Source organism: Gobio gobio (assembly GCF_949357685.1).
Source record: "Gobio gobio genome assembly, chromosome: 22".
NCBI lineage: Eukaryota > Metazoa > Chordata > Actinopteri > Cypriniformes > Gobionidae > Gobio > Gobio gobio.
In genome coordinates, this window is record NC_137118.1 from 24,855,970 (window position 1) to 24,880,798 (window position 24,829).

Below are 24,829 nucleotides of genomic sequence, written 5' to 3' on the forward strand. Positions count from 1 at the left end.
TCTGATCATGTTGTGATTCAAATTTGAGGATGATACTCTTACAAATGTAGCTTCTGTAAGCTTTTATGTCAAAAAAAAAACAAAAAACCTCTAGGCGTCCTTTCAAAAAGGCCCTTTATTTCAGAAGATTTGTAATTGTAAAGAGTAGCGTTTCATTCAAATAAATCTGCAATAAACTGCTAATTATAATGGATATATACAGTTACTGAAAAACTAAAGCAACTATTACAGAATTTACAAAGTGTAAAAAACTAATTTAGTTGATAAGAAGTGCCAGTCTCCACTGCGGTGTGCTCTCGCAAGATGATGCCTTTTGATTGGTTACAACGTCCATCAATCAAACCTTTGTTGGCAAGGCATTGGCTAGGCATTGCCTGCCTTTATCCAACCAAAACCATAGCCGCTTTGACTGACACCTCACGGAGCCTGTAATGCGCTTCCTGTATATAATGAGTCATCAGAAGGCCTGTGATTGAAGGAGAGAGACCTGGGAGGGTTTAACTGGAGCTGAAGACTCTAAACTGCAGGGGAGATCCTCAGAATACTCGCTATTGCATTGAAAATGGACGTGATTAATTACTAATATAACTCAAATACGCTCAAGTAAATGAAGGAGGATTTTTTTGTTTGCCCCCCTCTATTTTTCAGAGTGGACCCTTACACTTACATGCTGGTGTTTATTGGATTCGTCCGATCGGATCTGCACGATAGGAGATGAAAGATGAGTAACTGCATTTATTATGCTGATGTTTAAGTGGCCGGTCCTTTAGCATTTAATTAAATGCTAAATGAAGCATTAAATTAATAATTTATCATTTCATTAATCCTTTAATGCACCACTGCGGATTGAGAGGTTAAACTAATACAAGGAAACATTATTTAATATTTTTTATTCATATGCAAAAATATAGTAAAAATAAATAAATCAAAGTATTTACCAACACATTTTGATGCATGCACAGACATCTAGCATTTCTGAGTGATGAGGATGCAGAGGAATCACTGAATCAAAGTTTTGAACTGAGTCAATGAAACAGGTTCAAACTTTTTAATAAAGAAAACGTCCAAATGAAGTTTGTAACTATTCAATAAATGTGTTCAGATCGATGCGCGCTCACGGCTCCGCTCATATGAATGATTCACGTTTTAGTTGCTATGGCGACGCCTGTTATGAATTCTGACGCAGACTCAGACACGCACCGATTGTGTTGTTGATCTGTTGTTGAGAGAGACGACTGAGGCGATTTCACAAACTTTTGCAGAATATTTTCTGTGCTGACCTTGAAATTTTGAAGCTGTTTGGAGGAGACGAGACTTTTATTCTGGAAGAACATCGCAGGAGATATCCTTTACAGAGTTACATTTTTGAGTTGTAGATACTTTTATCTTATTGTTCTTTTCTTATTTTAGGAGTGTCGAGTTTGATTAATTCTTTGTTTTTGTTTTCTTTTTTTTTGGAGGAGTATTTTTGAGGAGAGTTTATTGTATTGTATTGTGTGTTGTTTTGTTTTGTTTTGTGTTTTGTATTGTTTTTGTTCCAGATTGCAGGAGGATGTCGATGGCGAAGATGATGGGTGAAAGAGAAGGTGAGTGCTTTAACGTTAGTTATGTTATGTTACTGAAATATTTCAGCCTCGGGCCGCTCCATATCCAGGAGAGCTGCTTTCTCTCAGACGGCTGGTCAGGAGGTTTGGAGACAGACAGTGTTCTGATGACCGTGATCAGGCCTGGGCCGGTTGCATAAACCGTTAAGACTAGTCTTACAAGTTAGACATACATTTTTTTTCTTTAAGACTGTTAATACATTTTTTTAAATCAGTTACATAAAAACATAGACTTGCCTAACTGCTAGTGGCTCATACTAGATCTTAAGACACTGTCTTAACGTAATGGCTTAGTTTATGCAACTGGCCCCCAGGATACGCTGCCAGACCAGACCCAGATCACAGATCCAGGAGCTTCCTACACATTTAGCGCTTCTGTCTTCTGAGTTTTCTGTTTCTGTGCCCACAGGTCAGACTGACAGGAAGAGAGCGTGGCAGAGCGGCAGCCGGCAGAGCCCAGATGATCATGGACGTCCGTCCACTCCATCTAAAGGCTTTCGCAGAGGTCAGAATAGGCTTTTATTACACAAGTTATGGCTCAGTTAAAGGGTTAGTTCACCCAAAAATGAAAATGATGTCATTAATTACTCACCCTCATGTCGTTCGACACCCTTAAGACCTTCATCTTCGGAACACAAATGAAGATATTTTTTGTTGAAAGCTGATGGCTGAGAAGGCCTCAGATAGGCCTCCATTGGCATTCAGTACACAGGGTTTTTCCTGGGTCAAAAATGGTCTTCGGTGGTGGCTGACAGACATGACACACGCACGCACAGTAAAAAAAGTCCCCTACCCACATGATCTGCAAGCGCAATACTGACAATACATTTTAAATAAATTCAAAGAAAGTTTGTAACTTTTGCTTATCTTATTTTGATCCCACATGAAAAAATACTATAGTATATTATAGTAAAATTACTCTAGTAAATACTATAGTGTTTTTGAACTGTACTATAGTAAATATACTACAGTAAATAAACAAAGTGTAGTAAATACTATAATATAATACAATATACTACAATTTACTGTAGTATCTTTACTATAGTATGGCTCAAAAACACTATAGTAATTTTACTATAATATACTATAGTATTTCTTCATGTGGGATACCTTGATGTTTGTTTTTGTTCCTCATTTTTACACTATTTACTGATAATTGTTTTGGTATATAATCATATCAATATTAAAAAGTAGTTTTTAAAAAATGAACAAATAGCCTAATTTTCTGCCATATACAATTTCATAAAATTATCAGCTAGCTAACAACAACTTTGTTCTGGGTTCACCTCACAGTCTAAACTAAGTGATTTATAGGCTATTTATTTTACTACACATTATGAACATAAATAAGCTGAAAGACTGGATAATTAAAACTAACTCTTACACCCACTCTTGCTAAATTGTGTAAGCACACTTGTGTTCTCATTTCAGGTGTTCTGAGTAAATTTAAACTGATTCGTTAGTTCAGTGTTGGACAGATCAGTTGTTCTAACCAGTCGTTAAAATGATTCGGTTCATTAGGTTGCGAATCGGACATTAGCAGACGCGTTGTGTGCGAATCCCGTCTGTTAGAACATCGCGAAAGATTTGTCAACACACAGAAAACACTTCATAACTGGACACGATTTGTTTCCCGTTTATTGAAAGTATGCTTTATGTCAGCTGGTCAGAGAATCAGTCAATGTTTTTTGAGCGCATTTCACACCCAGCGGCAATGAAAGGAAAACATCGTCTGATAGCGCCACGTGCAACATGGATTCGGTCTTCCGACCTTTTGATTTTTATTAACGTAATTTGTGAAATATTAGAAAGCTAAGAATGCTTATTTTGAAGACAGAGAGAGTGCGAGCGAGGGAGGAGCTCTGATCGTCTCTCTGTCACTCAGTTACAAGCGCAGCATCTATTCTACATCATTCATAAATCACAATAGCTCATCAAATAAAGCTTTGGCGGGACAAAAATTTGTTTTGGCGGCCGCCAAAAAATTTTCAATGTAGGAAAAACCCTGGTACATTTACACTCACAAGACCCATAAAAGGCACTTAAAATGTCGTTACAAAGTCCATCTCACCACAGTGGCTCTACAATAATTTTACGAGGCGACGTCAATAGTTTTTGTGCCAAAAAAAAAATCAAAATAACGCCTTTATTCAACCTCTTCTTGTCTTCCGTGTAGGCCTCCACGACGCATGCGCGAGAATATGACGTAGCGCCGGCGTTTGGGTGAACTAACCCTTTAACAAATAATGTGTCATTGAAAATAACAATTTCATGTGACCACTGACATTGATTATTAATATTATTAAAAATGTCTTGACCAGGCACCATGTCCACATCATATTTGTCCCTCTCTGAGGACAATATAGTGAGGCGGTTCTGCAGAGAGTCGTTGAGCCTTAGCAGCCGAGGCTCGTACATCACGAGCTCAACAGGTGAGACTGAAATAAGGCTGGGCAGTGTACAGTCACATTGAATTTCATTTTACTGGTGACCTTTTTTTTAAGTAAAACGTAAGTTATGTCATTTTATCACTGCCTAATTGGACGTCAGAGATGTTTCTAATCATTCAGTTTTGTTTTCTTCATTTCAGAAAAACCCACAGAATGTAAGAAGAGGAAACGAGTTCGTTCTTTCCTCAGGAACGTGTGTAAGGCTGTGAGGCGCTCGCTCCTCTGCTGTTGTCTCAGTGATGTGGATGTTGTGGAGTCTTTTGTTCCTCCAGCGGATCTGGAGCCAGAGCCCGATCCTGGTCCATCATCACCTGATCCAGATCACTCCGGCGTCAAGCCAAATAATGGTCAATCTGCAGACATTATTTCTCCAACATTGTTTTAAACAGAATTATTATCGTCTTGTTTGCACTGATATTTTTAATATAAAACAAAGGATCTAGCAATCACAGATCCAGGAGCTTCCTACACATTTAGCGCTTCTGTCTTCTGAGTTTTCTGTTTCTGTGCCAACAGGTCGGACTGACAGGAAGAGAGAGTGGCAGAGCGGCAGCCGGCAGAGCCCAGATGATCATGGACGTCCGTCCACTCCATCTAAAGGCTTTCGCAGAGGTCAGAATAGGCTTTTATTACACAAGTTATGGCTCAGTTAACAAAATAATGTGTCATTGAAAATAGAAAGTTGAAAAAAATAAAACATAAAGTAACAATTTCACCATTGACATTGATTATTAATATTATTAAAAATGTCTTCAGCAGGCATCATGTCCACATCATATTTGTCCCTCTCTGAGGACAATACAGTGAGGCGGTTCTGCAGAGAGTCGTTGAGCCTTAGCAGCAGAGGCTCGTACATCGTCGATTGGAGGTGGAGTGGCGATAGATCGGATAGCCGAAACGAACAGGGCAGTTGGAGCGACGAAGAGTGGATGTGCCATCCGCTGCCAGGTCAAGTTCCCGTCGAGCCAACGGAGACTTCAAATGGCCTTATGGAGGCTTCACCGGTGAACACGAGCTCAACAGGTGAGACTGAAATAAGGCTGGGCAGTGTACAGTCACATTGGATTTCATTTTACTGGGAACCTTTTTTTAAAGTAAAAGTATTATTTATTATTAAAATTATTAAAGACATTATTTCTCCAACATTGTTTTAAACAGTATTATTATCGTCTTGTTTGCAAGCTCATACATTTCTCATATTTTGTTTTTCAGACTCCTTTGAGACTCTCTATAACGTGGGAGAGATGATTGGATCCGGAACTTTTGGGAGAGTGTTCAAGGGAACACGGAAGTTTGATGGCAAAAAGGTAAAGCAATCTTGCTGAATTGTACAAACATTTTTGCTCTTGCATGCATCAAAACATTCTTAATACAGATGGGTTAATACTTAGATGCTCAAATCGTAAATGTTATGTGCAAAGTCAGGCGCTTGAATACCGTTATTGAACGCTGTTTTTTTTTTTGCAGGTTGCCATCAAGCAGATGCACAAGATTGACAATGATCGTTATCTTGATATTGTAAGTTGGTCAAAAGTTGTATTTGTTGTTTAAGTGCTGTTTGTTGTTTAAGTGCTGATTACTGTAGTCAATACACCTGTAGGAAGCATTAGGTGTAAATGTAATAGATCAATAAACCTGGAAAGGCTCTGATGATCGTGTCTGTAAAGATCAAAGAAAAGTACATTTAAAAATGATAGGTTTTCTTCAGATTTTTACCCAGCTAACCTTCTGTCTACTACTTTTCTCTAGCCCGGGCATCCCGAACCTCTCGTTACAGAAGTGGCGCTGCTGCTAATGATGAGGCATGAACCCATAAGCCCCTACGTCGTCCGACTGTACGACTGGTTTGAACATCCTCGGACATTCGTTCTCATAATGGAGTTCCCTGACCCCTGCGAGAGCTTGCTGGACTTCATCATTCGTCATTCGTGTCAACTGGATGAAACAACAGCACGGGTCATCCTGCGACAGGCTGCGCTGGCGGTACAGCACTGCATCGAGCATGGCGTTTTTCATAATGACGTTCATGCAGAGAATTTCCTGGTGAAGACAAACACGTTAGAGCTCAAGCTGATCGACTTTGGCTGCGGTCAGCTACTTAGTGGTGATGGCTACGAGACAAAAATATACCGTGGTGAGTATTTTTGGAGTGTGGAAACCTGGATGTAGTGACTTTCTGATTATTTGATGCTTTGAAGAAATTGCTCAACAATGTGCAAAAATGTCTTGCTCACAGGATTACCTTCTTACTGCCCACCTGAAGTCTTCACAGAATCTCGATTCCACGCCGTCCCAGCAAATGTCTGGGCTCTAGGGGTGTTGTTGTACCTGATGGTTAACGGACGTTCTCCCTTTGGCAATAGAACGGAAATCACACAGGCCAAAGTTACATTTCAGAACTCCAACTTATCCAAAGGTGAGTGAAGAATATCGATAAACACACACACATAAAGCAAAGGCTCTGTTTAGAAACAGGTAAAGGTGAAGTATGTAAGATGTTTCAAGTTGAAATGCATTCAGTTTATAGTTCACCAGATGCTGTTTTCATAATTGCCAACATTCGTGTCACATGGTCATCATGACTAACCAGCTCTCTCCTTAATAAAATGTGTACAGAATGCAGTGATCTGATTAGCCAGTGCCTAGCCCGGGATCCAACGAAACGGCCGACGTTAGAGCAGGTGTTACAACATGAATGGATTAGAAATGATCTGGAGAAGTTCAGGAGAAGTTCAGGAGATTCACTCGATCAGTGATTTCAGGTGTGAGGTAGTGTAACAGACAGAGTAGGATTAATATCATTTATCTTCAATTCTGGATTATTTGTAGTGAGGTTTTCAAATTTGTGTTCATGTTCTTGTTATAGTCAAGTCAAGTCAGCTTCATTTATACGGCGCTTTATACAATACAGATTGTTTCACAGCAGCTTCACAGTAATAAACAGGAAAATAACACAATTAGTGATGCAATTGCAAGAATTCAGTTCTGTTGTAAATCAGCTAAAAAAAAAAAAAACATTCATGAGTTCACATGTTCATATAATCTTTGTATTGGATAGGAGATAACACTTGCTGTCCTTGGTGGAGGGCTTGAGCTCGAGACTTGACCAGAAGTCCAACCCCGACCTGACAGGAACCCAAGCCGATCCTGGTCCATCATCACCTGATCCAGACCACTCCGGTGTCAAGCCAAATAATGGTCAATCTGCCGGGGATGAGGGCTTCCCACTGATGACCAACCTCTTGCGGCCATACCCTGGACTTCACATCCCACCAGAGAAAAGGGTGTTCAATTACCGCCTCAGCCGGGCTAGGTTGGTAGTTGAGTGCGCCTTTGGCATCCTCTCAGCTTGGTGGCGGATGTACCGCCCGTGTCATTGCAACCAGTCCAGAGGTTGCAGAGGTGTGTGTGAAGGCCACATGTGTGTTGCACAACTTCCTGCGCATGAAGACACTGGAAAGCAGGGGTGGACTGGGGCAAAAAAGTGGCCCTGGACTTTCTGGCACAAAGCGGCCCATCACACCCGGTGTGCAACACACCTCACCATAAACCCACCAGCTCATTATACACAGGGCAATTTTAAACACAGAAGCTATTTATTCAAAAATATGAATTATATGAATTGTTTTATTGAAATGCTTATCATACTGAATGACAGGCATACTTCTTCAGTTTATAATTTGTCTTTCCTGGTGCACATGGCAAATTGTATTTATTTTTTTTTGTATACAAATTTTGATTTCTCTTTTCCATACACTGTAGTTTAATATCATTAAGTTCAATACCTACCATAAAATCAGACCATATAAAATGCTATTGTCTAGAACAGAGTCCTGCACAGCTCCGATTTTGTAAACCCGCACCCGCCCGTACCCGCAGTGCTTAAAACCGCATCCGACCCCTTCTCCGACAACAGCACTAATTAAAATCCGCACCCGACCCGACCCGCTTAAAATAGAACCGACGCCCGACCCGCACCCGCAATAAAGTCAGTTTAGCATATTACATTATAGACACTGTGGCGAGGCCGAGGGACCGTGAGGGCGGGACGAGGCGGCGCTCATCAGGGAGGATGAGCGCCAGCTGCGCGCCGCAGCGATCTCGGCCCTCGCGGAGGAGTGAGGGACTATAAAGGAGGAGCGACGACAGTGAGGGACGAGAGAGGACCAGGCCTGGATTTTGTGTTATGTTTTATTTTGTGTTCGCTGCAGTCGTCCGTGAGGGGCTGCAGCTTTTATTTTCATTTTGTGTTTGTTTGTATGTAGGCGGCAGTCGACCGTGAGGGGCTGTCGCCGCCATTTTATTTTGATTAAATGTTTTGATTGTCCGCCGGTTCCCGCCTCCTTCTTCCCGTACAAACAACGTTTACTACAGTGGTGCCGAAACCCGGGAGGAAGGAGGGACACGCTGTCGAAGAGCCCTCGCAGCTGAGGGGGATTTCGGGCAGCGCGGAGGAGAGAAGTCCGCGAGCGGCTGCCCGAAGCGGTGGTGCTGGAGCGGATGAAGGTCGGTGGGACGGAGAGCTCGCTGCCGTGCCCCTGGGTCGAGGTGGGGTGGCTGCCGTCCGCGAGGGGGCGAAGGAGTCCCCAGCGCTTGCCCGGAGCCGAAGCCTGCTGCCGCCCGCCATATTGGGGAGGAGCCGGAGCGCTGCCGTCCGCCAGGTTGGGGAGGAGCAGGGAGCGCGGGACGGGGACTCGCTTCCGGCCGGCCTCAGAAGGAGGAGCCACCGCCAGCCGCCAGGGGGCGGAGGAGTGTCGAGCCGTCCACCGGCCGTCCAGTACCACCGCATGGCACCGCGAGGAAGAGCCTCTCGGCTGGCTGAGGACCGAGCGGCAGTGTGTCTGGGAACCGGACCAGAATTTTTTTTTTTTTTTTTTTCTTTTCTCCTCTCTCCACTCTCTCGTCTCTGTCGCTCCTCATGCTCCCCGCTCCGTTCTCTCACCTCGCTGTTCTTACCCCCAGGTCCCGCGGCCGCCGTGATCGCCTGCGAAGGGCGTTGGGGGTATGTGGCGAGCAGCGAGGCCGAGGGACCGTGAGGGCGGGACGAGGCGGCGCACATCAGGGAGGATGAGCGCCAGCTGAGCGCCGCAGCGATCTCGGCCCTCGCGGAGGAGTGAGGGACTATAAAGGAGGAGCGACGACAGTGAGGGACGAGAGAGGACCAGGCCTGGATTTTGTGTTATGTTTTATTTTGTGTTCGCTGCAGTCGTCCGTGAGGGGCTGCAGCTTTTTATTTTCATTTTGTGTTTGTTTGTATGTAGGCGGCAGTCGACCGTGAGGGGCTGTCGCCGCCATTTTATTTTGATTAAATGTTTTGATTGTCCGCCGGTTCCCGCCTCCTTCTTCCCGTACAAACAACGTTTACTACAGACACACTTACAAAAATGTTTATTGCCAGCATACATAAGTTATTACACGACCATTAACTTAAGGACAACTTCGGGACATTCTAAAACGCTTAACGTGGCTTAATGTAGGTAAGACACTGTTATTAAGAGACCAAACTCAGTAAACATAATACTAATAACGTATACTATGTACAAAAGTACAAAAGTGGCTTAATGTAGGCTACTAAGACAGTGTTATTAAGAGACTAAACTCAGGAACCATAACAAAAATACTGTTCGATTGAACTGCGTGTGCTTGGTTTTGTTACCACAGTTAGCTGCGTGCTTCCTCAGCGATGAACTTCCACATTTGCGGCTATCTTTTCTTCAACTCCTCATGATCCATCTCGACGAGTGCAGGCAGTTGTGATTCTCCTGGGAGGAGAACAAATAAACTGATATGGATTTGAAAATCAACTTGAAATACACGCAAGGCATATTTTTGTATATGCATATTTTCAGGAACACATCTACAATATACATGCATATATTTTTATATATAGGCCTATATTCGTTTGCACGTGACTTTTTAAAACCCGTGTTTAGACCCGTGTTCTCCCTTGTCCGACCCGCACCCGTATCCGACACAGTAGGATGTTTTTCACCCGTTTCAGCAATATTCGCGGGTCACCCGTCACCCGTGCAGGACTCTGGTCTAGAAGACTTAGGATGTAGTGCAGAATGTGGACTGTTTTAGGGTGCCTTTCTAGTGGCTATAGTATCTAGACATCTGTAATTTTATGGAATTGAGCTCAAATAGTGGAAAAGAGTTTAAAAATGATATGAAAAATACAGCATATTAAAATGATTTCTGAAGGATCATGTGACACTTACTGAAGTAATGATGCTGAAAAGTCAGCTTTTACAGAAATAAATTACATTTTACAATACATTCTCATAGAAAACAACTAGGCCTATTGGAAATTGTATCAATATTTCTTAATATTTGTGGTTTTACTGTATTTTTGGTCAGTCACGTGACTCACTTCACCCCCGCACACGCATAAACATACGGTCTTTCAACATTAACATCCACATACTGCAATTGCACTGCACTTTACTTTACGTCCCTATTGTTACTGCGTAACAACCTGTAATAAACCTTGCACATTATACTTCTTTATATATACATATTATATATTTTATGTTAACCACTTATTTTTAAGTCTACAGTTTATCTCACTTATCATCCACATATTTTTTATATTTTTATTTTTATCTTATTTCCTATTTTTATCTTTTACTTGATTTATTTATAATTCTACTTATGTTAATACTTTTTATTCTAACTTTATTCTATTTCTATTTAATTTCTTGTAACTGTTATTTGCACTGTCCATGGAGCGGACCTGTTTACATTTCACTGCCAGTTGTATATTGTGTATATAACTGTGTATGTGACAAATAAAACTCTTGAAATAAATTCAGCCTTCTTCTTTCAAAAACAATTTAAGAAGTCTTAATTATTTCAAACTTTTGATTACCAGTGTGTAAAATAATGCATGTAACTAGCAAATTATATATTTATTTTCATATGTCACTTTCCATTGGCCACTTGAATATGAAAGTTGCCAGTTTTAGCATGATATATGAGAAAGATATTTTGAGTATTATGAATCATTTGAAAATGATTGTGAAATTACTGAAGAAAGCCTGGAAACAGAAAGACAAACATTCCCTCTGATATGCTGAAAACTGCGACACCTACGCTAATGTTTCTTTGTGCATTCTGTAACAACAATAAGTTCTGGGGAATAATTAATTCAAATGGTATGAATATTCATGAGTTTATGAATATTATTAGCTTGTTGTACAGAAAAATTAACGTATAACGGAACCTTTAATCATTTAAAAGTAACCTTTATCCAAATTGATTTCTTCATCAATTATCAATCTTACAAACCTTAAGAAACATTGATCTGTTTGATCAGGACAAATAATATCTCTTATGTTTGCACAATTTGTATTACTAAAGTAGTAATACATGAAAATCAAGCTTAAATGGGTAGCTTAGATCTTACGCTTCAGTGACTTCGAGATTTGTGAGCAAAACAATAAGGATTCAGTTTAATGCAATTATTGAGTTTTAATAAAACACTATAGAATACAAAGCTACGAATCACACAGGGGTAAATATGCATATATATAGGAGAAACAAACGATATGGTACAAACAAGGAAAAATCAAACTTAACGAATAAAATCAAAGGGAAAAGAATGATGGAAAGAGAGAATCCACGAGGGAGAGAGAGATGAGAGAGAGAGAGAGAGAGAGAGAGAGAGAGAGAGGCTCAAAAAGCATTTATTTACCAAAACATTTTAAAAAATACAATTTTACATTATTTTTACATTATTTTTTCAACAAAAACTACATACATCTAAAAAAATAAATTAATAAAATAAAGAGAAATAAATTAAATTAAATATACAAGTCCAAACAATCATCATTATCAATATCACAAATACACTGATTCACAGCCCATCGATGTTTAAACTTCTCCATGTCATTTACCAGTTTATAATATGTGAACTCGATTTTAATGCGAGATTTTACTAGTCCTTTTAAAATGGACACAATATCATCTGACCCAGCCCCGTTCAAACGATATTTTCTTGAAAGCCAAATTGCCAATTTAGCTTTTCCAAAAATAAAATTAATTAACACATGCACCTCCCTCTTACTTCTACTGTATTTTGGACCATAAATAAAAGAAACTGGTGTAAAAATTTCTCCTAATTTATGAGACCACTCTTCTAAAACACAAAAAACTGGTTGAAGTCTTTTGCACTTTAAAAACAAATGAAAAACTGTCTCCTGTTCCCCACAGAAAGGACAGCCCTCCCCTACCTGTGGATCAAGGTGTGCTATGTGTCTGTTTGTAGCTATAATCCCGTGTACTATTCTCCACTGCAGGTCTCCAGACCTCTTCTCAATGGGAGGTTTGTACAGGGACCTCCAGCTGCCTTTGGGAGAGGTGCCTGGCCCAAAAAACTCTTGCCATTTGGACTCGCCAACAGTCTCTAGTGCTTTAAGATGCCATGATTTCACACACATAGTGTATATGTCCTTCTTATCAGCATTACAAAAGTTCTTCGGCTGATGATTCTTAAAAGACAACAAGCAACCTTCTTTCTCCTGCCACGTTCCATTCTCTGGTGAAAAAAGCAACTGAGGAAAGCCACAGTGATCAGTCTCTTTTTCAAAACTTTCCATTGCCAGTTTGTAATCCTGAGGCAGGGTCTCAATTATCTGAGTCAGCACATTTTTTATCAATCTGACAGATTTAATTTTCAATTTTCCAGCTAAATTCTCAGGGTTAATCCATTCTTTATTAACTCGCAAATGTCCAATCTTTAAGATGTTTGCTGCTCTCATGGCTTTTCTCAGAGTGTCCGATTTAAGAACATCCACATCCAGAGCAGGATTGAAGAATAGCGGCTCTTCATTCAGCCACAAGTTCTGAATGTCACTTCCATCCCTTGAGAACTTAAAAAGTGCCCATGATTTAAAAAGTGATCTGTAAAAGAGACTCAGTCCAGACAAATTCAGTTTGTTAAGATCCATCAGAAACAGGTGACGGTCTAGTCCCATGTCTCCTACTCTTCTCAGGAGAGCACATGCGATCTCAGCCCAGCTCACATCCACACCATAGATTAATCTCCTTGCTGTCTGCATTCGAAAAGCCTTTATTCTCGATTTGATGTCAATCAGCCCCTGGCCACCTTCTTGCCTTGGTAAGTATAGTACAGCAGCCTTCAGCCAATGCTGTCCCGACCAGAAGAAGTCTACTATCCGCTGCTGTAATTCTTTCACCAGCTTTTCGGGAGGTTCAAGTATCATCATTTTGTGCCATAATGAAGAAGCAACCAGGTTGTTACATACCAGAACCCTCCCCCTATAGGACAGCTGAGGGAGCAACCAGTTCCAGCGAGACAACCGAGCACACACTTTCTCCACAAGGCCCTCCCAATTTTTATCTCTATACTCCTCTATCCCTATAAAAACCCCTAAACACTTAAAACCTGTTCTCCCCCACTGTAACCCACCAGGAAGTATTGGACCTTTAGAAACCCTTCCACACCACAAAGCATCACTTTTGCTCCAGTTGACTAAAGCGGACGAGGCTTTACCATAACACTCTAAAGACTCTTTAAGTACCTGAATATCGCTTTCCTCTCTTATTATAATTGTGAGATCATCAGCATATGCAGATAATTTAATAGAGTAATTCATGGTATTAACCTGTAAACCCATTAATTCCCTTCTCAGTTTGCATAGCAATGGTTCAATTACGATACTGTACAATTGTCCTGAAATTGGGCAACCCTGTCTGATACCTCTTCTTACATTAATAGGGATACTTAACCCACCACCCATTTTAATCATACATGTTGCTTTGGTATAAAGAAGTTTGATCATTGAAATAAAATTTTTCCCAAAACCAAAAGCATTAAGGGTATCAAACAAAAAAACATGATCAACCCTATCAAAAGCCTTTTCTTGATCTAAAGACAAAAGACCCAGATTAAGATCATTACAATTGGCATAATCAAAAACATCTCTAATTAAATGAAGATTATCTGTAATTAACCGATTTTTTACACAATATGACTGATCTTTATGTACAATTTCATGCAAAACTTTGTTTAACCTATTTGCTAAAACCTTTGAAAATATTTTATAATCTGTACACAAGATTGCAACAGGTCTCCAATTCTTTAGGAGTGTTAAATCACCCTTTTTCGGGAGCAAAGACAAAACCGCTCTTTGACAGCTGGTTGGAAGAAGTCCTTCATGACAACATTTCTGAAACACTTTAAAAAAGTCCTGACCTACAATTGGCCAAAAAGTCTTGTAAAACTCCGCTGGTAGTCCATCCATTCCCGGACAACGGCCTGAAGATAGACCCATCACAGCTCGAGAGACTTCCTCAAAAGTGATATCATTCTCTAAAAACAGTTTTTTTTCTTCAGATAAAACAGGTAAATCTCTTAACAGTTCAGTCCTGGAATATTCATCTGAGCTTTCAGCAGTGTACAATTTAGAATAAAAATCAACAGCAATTCTTCGCATCTCCAGTGGTTCTGATGTGACATGTCCATTATTGTCCTTCAGTAAAATCATTTGTTTCTGTTGACCCACTTTACGCTCTAGGTTAAAAAAAAAAAGAAGTGGGAGCGTCCATGTCCTTCAAATGTACATAGCGGCTTCTTATAAGAGCCCCTTTAACTTTTTCATCCAGTATTGAACTTAAAACATTTTTCTTTTCAGTCCACAAGTCTTTTAAATTAGCATCATCATTAACAGTCATATTTGTTTCAATGACAGCAATTTCTGATTCCAGCTGTTTTAATGTATTTTTCAACCGTACAGAGGAGTATGCAGTATATTTTTGAGAGAAGTCTCTTATATGGGCTTTGCCAACCTCCCACCACTGAATAATATCTTCAAAATTACTCTGTTCTATTTTCCATTTCTCCCAAAAACACTCAAAATCTTCAAAAAAAAGACTTATCTTCTAAGAGTTTAGTATTCAGATGCCAATAATAGCTCTTAGGTACACTTTTAGACAAGATAAACCCGACAGTAATAAGCTTATGATCAGAAAGAATATTGGGGATAATTTCTGTGTTAACAACTCTATTTTTCAGGTTAGAAGATATATAAAAACGGTCCAAACGTGCAGCATGAATCCTCTCATTATTTACTTTCACCCATGTATATTGTTTTATTGAAGGGTTATTCACTCTCCACACATCTGAGAGACTGAGCTTTTTTAAAACACTAGCCAAACAGGAGGCTGACTGTGCGTGTGGTTCTTCCCCATTTCTATCTAGAACAAAATCTATGGTGCAGTTCCAGTCCCCTCCCACGACAATAAAAAAATCATCACTTTCCTCTTTGATTATGCTTTCTAATTTGGCAAAGAATAACTTTCTTTCCGCTCCAACAGTAGAAGCATAAATATTTACAAAAAGAAAATTTAAATGACTGATTTCAGCCTTAACAATTAAAAACCTTCCTGGTACTACTTCTTGTTTTGATAAAATTTTTACATTAAAAGTAGGAGAAAAAAGGACAGCTACACCAGCACTTAAATTAGTACCATGGCTAAGAATATAGTCTCCCTTCCACCATAGGCCCCATTCAACTTCATTCTTGCAATTGCTATGAGTTTCTTGCAAAAAAGTAACACTCAAGCCTTTCAATCTAATCATTTCTGAAAGTAGTTCATTCTTTTTTCCATCCCTCATCCCATTAATATTAAGAGATCCCACCCTCAGAGTCTCCATAGAGAGAAAAGAAAAAAAGAAAAAACAAAAGAAAAGTAAGGAAACCTTTACAGCCATAGTGATTATCTAAATTTTCCCCTCGCTTTTCCTAGCTTTTTCCCTAAGTTTGTTACATGCTTTTTAAGGCGGTATCTTTTTTGCATAGAAAGTTCCTCATAACTGCTAACCTTCCTTGCCCTCATTGCAGAAACTATGAATTTCTCCGTATCCGGGAAGTAATCACTTATCTCAACCCCTGTTTTACCTTTTGTTTGATCTAAAAAGGAACTGATTTGTTCAACACTGTACAAATTCTCCTCAGCCTCCTTAGTCATCTCAGACCACTCATCATCTTTCATCCCATCGTCAGTGCACTGTGATAAACACTCAAACTCATCATCCATTTGCTCCTGAGATCCAGCTACCTGTACAACTTCACTGCTCATACTTTTATCCTCAGCATCACCCATATTGTCAACACTAGCACTCACATCTTTATCAGGTAAATGACTACCTCCAGGTTGTTCCACACATCCAGCATTATTAACATTAGAATCACTCACCTCTTGCTGTCCCTCCACTTCCTCTGTAGCACCATTATCTTGTTCTTCATATCTCGGAGTTTCGACGACATCTACATGATGTTCTCTGTTATTACCGTCAGCGCGCGATGTGGAAGCGCGCACTTCGGGTTTTTTCGGACATGAAAAACGCTTATGGCCCAAGTCTCCACACTCAAAGCATCTCAAACTCTCCGAGCTAGCATAAACCATGAAAGAGCTCTCTCCGTGAGTTACACGGAAAGAAGCCTCCAGTGTCCTCTCCGGAGAGCTAAGAAACATATAAACCATACGTCTAAAAGAAAGCACGTGCTTTAAAGCGGCGTCTTTACATCCCAGAGGTACCGCTTTAATAGGGCTCGCAATCTTACCGAATCTTAACAGTTCTTTAACAATAGCTTCGTTTGAAATGAACGGAGGTGCGTTAGAGACTATAACTTTAGTTGCTGGAGCGGATAGCGGGGTTACTGGTACAAACGTCTCTTTAACCCATATTCCACTCACAGTCAACTCGTTAACAAGTGCTTCTGTTTTTAAAAACACAACCACCGCTTTATTCATCCTTGAGGCCGAAACGATGTTATCAAACCCTAGTTTATCACCAATAATCAACAATATTTCCTCCACGGTCACCCCGGGCTCAGGCACACACCTGCAGCCATTCCTGAGGGACAGGTTAGACGTGCCCTGCGTGTTGGCAGTCGCCATGCCAGCGGCTACCAACCACGCACGCACACAGAAAAAACTTTCTGCCTCCCTACCCTATAGTGGACAAATCTAGCAAGGGGAAAAGAAAAAAGAGAAAGAAAGAAAAAACAGAAAGAAAAATAATAAAAATAATTGAAACAAAGAAAAAACAAAACAAAAAATAAATAAATAAGAAAAGCAAACGCTCTCAACAACAGCGCTCAACTCACTCCACACGATCACCCCCAACAACCACACCGGAAGTGAGAGAGAGAGAGAGAGAGAGAGAGAGAGAGAGAGAGAGAGAGAGAGAGAGAGAGAGAGAGACAGACAGTTCAATCACTTCACCAAAACCCTTCAGACATTTATGATTTCGTGAATCAGGATTAATTCAGACAACCTCGTACAAGCAGTTAAAGGTGAAATATAATACTTGCATTAGGCTCTCTCGTGTACGTGTCTGAGTTCGAATCGTCGTGGAAGTTCGCTAAGGAGGTGAGTCCGGAGAATTTCTGTGAAGTTCAGGAAAGTCGCTCCAGAAGTTGCAGGTCTCTCTCTCTTGGCTTGGTGCCAAAGGAATCCCTCTCTCAAAGGAAGGTCAAAGGCCAGGGTCCTTGTAGTGGCGGAATGGCGGAGCGCAAGGAGTTCATGATAACTTCTGCATTTATAGATGGAGTGGCCGAGCCCGACTTATGGAAAGATCCAATCACGTCCGTGGAGAGATCTTCTCGAGAAGGCGCGAGTGTTCCATTGTTCTCTGAACCCCCCTCCTCTGAGTTAATCAATAGGGTGGAAATTCTAAGCCTCTTTTTCTTTAGAAAGCTGGTATTTCTGAAATTATGCATCAAAATCTGATTTTTGAACCAAATTTGGCCTAGTCATAATTTTGCGATAACAGAGATACTAAGAACGGTCATTCTGCGATTTGCGCGTCCAGATATACAAGATTATCACAGTTACTGGCATACAGGTTTTGATTGGCAACAGTAAACATCCTAGTTATTCTAATACATTGTATAAAGACATGAAATCAACGGATTATATATATTTGAACATTATTAAGACAGTTCTTTAAGTCCCATGTTTTAAGTAACACGTGTCGTGCAAGAATTGTCTTCTTTCAGCGCTGATATGTGTGTGTGTGTAAAGTCATGTGGATGCCTTCAGGCGGTACAATTCGATGCTCCATTCTGTAGACTCAGACAATCTGGCGGACATCGTGGTTGTTCATTAACTTCGATATCTCTTACACACACACCCCATTGTCTATGTCTGATTTGATTAGGAGAGTCACGAGTTGGTGTGTAGAAGCCTCATCCGGTGATGTATTCGGCCCAAAATCTGATTGAATCGGGTCATTGTTGCTACAATTCTTTGACGACGAATAACGTAAAAGGCATTATAATCTGATTCATTCTGAAAGCTCAACAGTAGTTTACATCCCTGGAAATTAATGTCCGTCGTTTAACATTTTTAAAATCGTTAACAGTCGGGAAATATTGCTGCCCATTGACTCGTATTCAGCTCTTACCTCGGCTCGCATTCAAGTGTCGCCCGCGCTGCTCGGCTGCTGTGCACAGTAAATCCCGCCTCGTTGAATTTGATTGGATATCGCAAACATTTTGACATTGACGAGCGCTTTTACACCACTGAGACACTGGGACTGAGCAGGCTATAGATTAGAGTTTTGCATGGAGTTTTGCCTCAAGAGGGCTGCGCGGGCCATTCGTCTGGGCTGACGGAAGGATATAGGCTACGTAGTTTTACTATAATTTATTCTTCATATATTTACGTAGCAACGGGCAGGCCCACATTGTCCAGCGGCCCACCGGGAAAACGCCCGGTACGCCAGATGGCCAGTCCGCCCCTGCTGGAAAGGGGGAGAAGATGCGCACACAGAGCTGAACCCTCCATTGAGCCATCTTCAGCTCCTGAGGCCCTGCGAGATGCACCAAGGATGGGCTCCAACAATGCCACCCGTAGAGCTATCCAACTCCGAGAGACGTACTGTGCCTACTACTTCAACCAGGAGGGTGCAGTGCCATGGCAGCCGAATTCATAGAATACGCCAAAGGCTCTTTTCAGAGCCACAAAACCCAAAAGCTCTTTTAAGAGCTACCTATATTTTTCTTAAAAGTGCAGATTCCAAGTGTCATAACAATTATTTTTTACATTAAATTAACATGTTGGTTTTATATTTTCATCACCATGTCATAATGTACATAGCCTTTGCCCTTTCAGCCCTGTTTTCAACTAATACATTCATGATTTGAGCAGATTTTCACTGGAGAGAAAATACAAAGGCCTTCACAGAACAAAGAAACTCATACAGGTTTGGAACAACTTGAGGGTGAGTAAATGATGACAGAATTTACATTTTTGGGAGAACTATCCCTTTAAGTGATTGTATTGCGTCGACAGCGCTGTATGATACGACAAATTTAAAATACTTACTGTATTATTCTATATGAACATGAGAAAACAATACAGCCATACGATTATTTTAATATGTTTATTTTAGTGCTGTATGTATGTAATATGTATGTGTGTGTGTGTGCAGAAGCCTGGCCCTCCTCAGCACAGAAAGCCTACGAAGGGACGGCAAGAGGCTCTGAAAGAAAACCTCGTCTTCATCTGCTGCTGGTGTTGGAGGCGGCGGCGGTGGTGGTGGATGTGGCAGCGTGGTCATCTGCGTCAGGGGCTCAATTGCTGCCAACAGTCCTCTCTCAAAAGAAGACATTTCCCTTTTTTTTATCTTCCTACCCTTGTCATTGATCTCGACAGTTTCCTCCTGCTCTGTCTGTCTGCCTGCATAGTTACAGCAACAATTGATAATCAATGAACATGGCATGATTTTAATGTCAAATCATTCTTTGAAATAATTTATTATATAACGTTATTACGCATTAGGTGTCAACGGTTGTGTGGCCTAAACTTTGCAGCATATGGTTCAGCTCTACACAGATTGACATTGATTTTCTAAATGACTTAACCCTCCTTGATAGTACTGAAATAATAATGTATTTGAGAGCTTTGTTAGGTTCTGCCTGCCTGTGTCACTGCCTGCCTCATCTCCTCTGCTTGAAGGGGCTTGCTGGGTGATGGCCTGGCTGTCTTCTCTGACCTGGCTGTCCTCCTCTGGCTCTGGACTGATGGACTGATGTGAAGGGGGCAGAGGTCGTCTGGGGATGTTGCTGGACGTCTCACGGTCATGAAGGAATGGTGTGAGAAATCCCAACACCGCCATGAAACGCCAGGGTTGGGTCCCAGGCGACCCTGCCCCACTCCTTGTCATTTCCCTTTCTTTTTTCTTCTCCTTCCTAAATCTGTCCCCCAGTGACTTCCATCGGGTCCTACATGTATCCTCTGACATGCAAAAATGTAAATAAATTAAACAATTCATTCAAATACAACAAGTGTTGCTCAAGTGTTTAAACTTGTTTAGTTATTAAAATAAGAACTGAATTAAACATGCCAAATAAAACAGGTTCTGGTATAGATTTCAATTATGCAAGGTTCATAATAAATACATTTTTTTAAGCGTTTACCATCTACCAGCCAACTGACAGATAAACGGTCAAATCCACCTTCCACTCAAATGTAATTCATTATTTTGTGTATGAAAACTGATCACTTTAATATTTTATTCCTCATTTGGCTGGGCGATAGCGCCTATTTGATCCACACATGATATGATATGCTGCCTGTCATTCAATGATAAACAGAGTACACGGACAGAATACAAGCATGATACATACCAGATTCTCCAACCGTCTCTGCCACCTCCTTCCAGGCCTGGTCTCTCCGGTTTGTGTCCCAGTATGTAAACAATGATTGGTCGTCAGGGCAGGACTTAGGGTGGTGGGGGCCCCTGGGCTTGAGTCACTTTCGGGCCCTACCTTCTATACATTACTTTAAATAGAACAAAATGATACATAAGCTATGTATTAGAGCAACACAATTCTGGATAAACTGAGAATAAAAATAGAGATCACGATTCTGAACAAACAACTAAACAAAATAACATAATTTATGTTAATTGCTGAAGTCTATAAAAAAATTTAATTAATCTGAATTATTTATTTAAAAAAAACTTGGGTTTGAATGAATGATTAAATTCCTCAATCAAATACAATCGTTTCATAGATGAATCAGCATCTTTGAACCAATCTCCTGAATGAACGATTCAATGACAAATGTTTTTTAAAAGTAATTTGTCGCCATCTGGTGGCGTAACAATATAATCGATCCAATCGTTATTTGAAGTGCAAAGCTAATTTCAAAAGGTGACTGGTACAGTATACAGTGTTACATGTAAAAAAAAAGAAAAAATACAAAACGTGAAAATGTATTTATATGACCACTGATTGAAGCTTGAAAAAGTTTTCCAATAAATAAATAAATAATGATTAAAAAAGTTCAAAGTGATCATGTGTTTATTGCAATGCACAAATGTCTTGGTCAGAATGAGAATAAAACACTTATTTACCTGGAAACCATATTGAAAAACAAATCATTTGTATTACATATAAATAGCTAAATCTATGAGTGTATAAATCTTAAAAAAAAAAAAACTGTTCTTGGTAAGTGCTGACATATTGTATAGATTATATACATCTCCATACACATATAGGAAGTGTTAGGCTGACTTTGACCTACAGTATGTCTACTACATCACATATAGCCAGACTCAAAAAGGGATTGACCGGCAAACTTTGCCAAAAAGGCGGCAAGCAAAACAAAATACACAACCGATGGATGGTGGGTAGAGCAACCATTCTCTGGGCAAGTACTCACCATTCAAATGAGTTTTAGGGTGCTTTCACACTTGGTTCGATTGCCTGGAACGAACCCGAGTTCGATTGCGATTGCGGAAATGAGTGAAACACACACAAACACACATTTTTATCAAATCATATGTAATTAATATCGGTTCACTTCCGCGATTTAGTACGATTGCGTTCACATCAGCAGCGAACCGTACCGGAGTTCACATGAACCGTACCCCAGACCACCCTTTTTAAGGGGACTCTGGTACGGTTCGCGGGTGCGCACCCGAGTTCGGAAGACCGTGTTCACATCATCCAAACGAAGCGAACTTCTGACATCAATCGAGTCTCTTCTGATGTTTGTAGTGGCGTTCAGAAGCCTTGACATTAGCATCCTTATTTTGAACGGATTTCGGACCTTTTCGCGCCCAATAAGCACGCACGTTTTCCAATCAACAAACTTTAAATTAAAAATTAAATGACTGACATATTATTGAAAAAAATCAACGTAAAAGGGCGGGGCCCCCTATTGGGCGGGGCCCATGGGCTTCAGCCCAGTCAAGCCCAATGGTAAGTCCGGCCTTGTTGGTCGTAAAGGACCGGGTGATTACCCACCGCAATTATTAGCTTTTCCTCCATTTTAGATCGTTCTTCACTCTTCATTCACCAGTGTTTTAAACGAACGCTATTGGCTAGCGTCTGCTCTAGGATATTTGCATAGGGTGATCTGATTGGATGACGCCTGCGTTGGCGCTTGAAAAGTTGAGAAATCTTCAACTTTTGCCGCTTGCAACCTATGCTTGCAACGCGAGTGAAGCGACGCAACGGAACCCACAATTCAGTTCGGCAACGCATGACGTCACCCATTCAAAGTAAACGAGAAGCGTTGACTACGGCTTAACTCCAAGCTTAACTCCAAGTCTTCCAGAGTCAAAGCCGATTCAAAAGACCGCTGTTCGCCACCTTCTGTGTTTACGAGTGGCACGCAGAACCTCCGCAACTCGTACCGTCATTATGTAAAGCCCGCCCACCGACTCTACACACGCTGTGATTGGCCTGACCAGAGTTTGGTTTTTCCCAACGGGGTAATCCAGCCCCCGGAAAGTGTACCTTCCATAGGGGCAGCCATTGCTAACCAAGCCATCACCTGCTGTTAGCATCCCATTGACTCCCATTCACTTTGGCCTCACTTTGACAGCAAATATCCACCCCCGAAAAAAAAAATCCCCTAAAAAACAATTGCATAAAGGGCAGAAATAAAGAATACGTCATGAAATGATTATTTCAACATTAACAACTTGACAGCTCAATAATAAACCATAAGAAAACATAAGATCAAGTACGTGAATTTGCAACAGAACACATGCTATATTATTTTACATTTGATTATTTTATTTAATTCTAAAGAACTCTTAGCCTATTTGGTGCACTTATGACGCCTCATGATGTTCCAAACCTGTATGAGTTTCTTTGTTCTCCTGTAGGCCTACACAAAAGAAGATATTTTGAAGAAAGTTTGTACCAGGCTGCTTTGGGGGCACCATTGACTTCCACAGTAATCTTCCTACGTGTTCAACATAACAAAGAAATGTATACATGTTTGGAACAACTTGAGGGTGAATAAATGATGACAGAATTTTCATTTTTGGGTGAACTGTCCCTTTAAGAAGTCATTCTGAACCAGGCCTAATCACTTTTTTGAATTTTAAAAATGTTTATTTTCTTTGAATAATTTACTTAAATTATGACTATATTATCGTGTAATTATTTGTCCCATTTTTATCTAAATATTTTTTAAATGTCATAAACTTTAAATGACAGGATTATTTATTATGTATGATATAGCCTAAATAAATGATAAATTAATAATAACATTTATTAGGCTAGAATCTATAAATTAACCTGTCTAAAAAAATAATAATTCTGTCTGCCAAGCTCTGATAATGTATTGGAATATTATATTAATATATTATCCATTAAAAAAAACTATAGGCCTACCTTTAGAAGCACGGATGTGTCTGTCACATAGACTGGTCTGTCACCACAGTCAGACAGTCTGAGACACTGAAATGCTTCTCATAAAGTGTGCAGTTGGCCTGAGGTTCATCATGAGTTACTGGACAGACCCATTGATACCTTTTTGATATTAATTCAGTTCTATATCTGGAGATCCCCTTGCGTTCTTCAAACGGTGGACGCAACGCAAGCTCGACATGTTTTTAAAAAACCGCGCAAGTTTACAGGCACACTCTGGCACAGCGCATGTTCTCGAGACTCCGCCGCTATAGCAACAAAGCCCGCAATCACGCACAAATGAGCTCCTGTACTACTTATTGTGAAATTGATTCTTTATATTTGCTATCAGTATTCTCCACACTGCAAACTCCGTATGTGTTTATTGAACTATGTGTGGACCTGTGTAAAATACGGGACAAATCGCGTCCCGTATTGGTTTGATACGGAACGCGTCATTTTGCTTGTAAATACGGGACGATTCCGTATTTTACGGGACGGGTGGCAACCCTACGCTAGGGTGCGTCTAGATTTCTAGGCTAGCAAACTGTCCTTCAATACCCCGGTTGCAGGAGTACTGTTATGTCGTTCGACTGCTTGTTTATCGTCACCTGTGCCAGCAGATCCAGCAGGAGTATCCGACACTGTTTTCCCTGACTTCTTCACACCTTTCCTCTTTTCAGATCCTCCCATTATCGTTGTTCCAAAAATTCAAGACATTAATAAATGGAAATTCTCAACAAAAAAAAAGTTTCGTTGTAACTATTATAAAACAGTGTGGGATTGCTGAGCTCACAAACGTACATGTGATCAGGGCGCCATCTTGCACGCCTCCTCTACCCTGAAAAGTTGTATTGAAATTCACTAAGGGAAAAATGTATGATACTTTAATGTTAAAGGCCTGAAAATAACCTAAATATAAAACTGCATTTCTGATCATGTTGTGATTCAAATTTGAGGATGATACTCTTACAAATGTAGCTTCTGTAAGCTTTTATGTCAAAAAAAAAAAAAAAAACCTCTAGGCGTCCTTTCAAAAAGGCCCTTTATTTCAGAAGATTTGTAATTGTAAAGAGTAGCGTTTCAT

At 40.4% G+C, this 24,829-nt stretch overlaps 1 protein-coding gene across 1 annotated transcript; it reads left to right on the forward strand.

Annotated features, from left to right (window-relative positions):
- Window positions 1-1,190: 1,190 nt before the first annotated feature.
- LOC307118380 (uncharacterized protein) lies at window positions 1,191-15,097 on the forward strand (the record flags this gene model as incomplete). Its single annotated transcript, XM_079803992.1, has 12 exons — window positions 1,191-1,586; window positions 2,014-2,109; window positions 3,926-4,036; window positions 4,195-4,401; window positions 4,571-4,666; window positions 4,814-5,077; window positions 5,267-5,361; window positions 5,522-5,572; window positions 5,804-6,188; window positions 6,291-6,470; window positions 12,269-12,415; window positions 15,093-15,097. Exons 1-12 carry the CDS (start codon window positions 1,553-1,555, stop codon window positions 15,095-15,097), a joined length of 1,671 nt encoding a protein of 556 aa, XP_079660118.1. The 5' UTR covers window positions 1,191-1,552.
- Window positions 15,098-24,829: the final 9,732 nt, after the last annotated feature.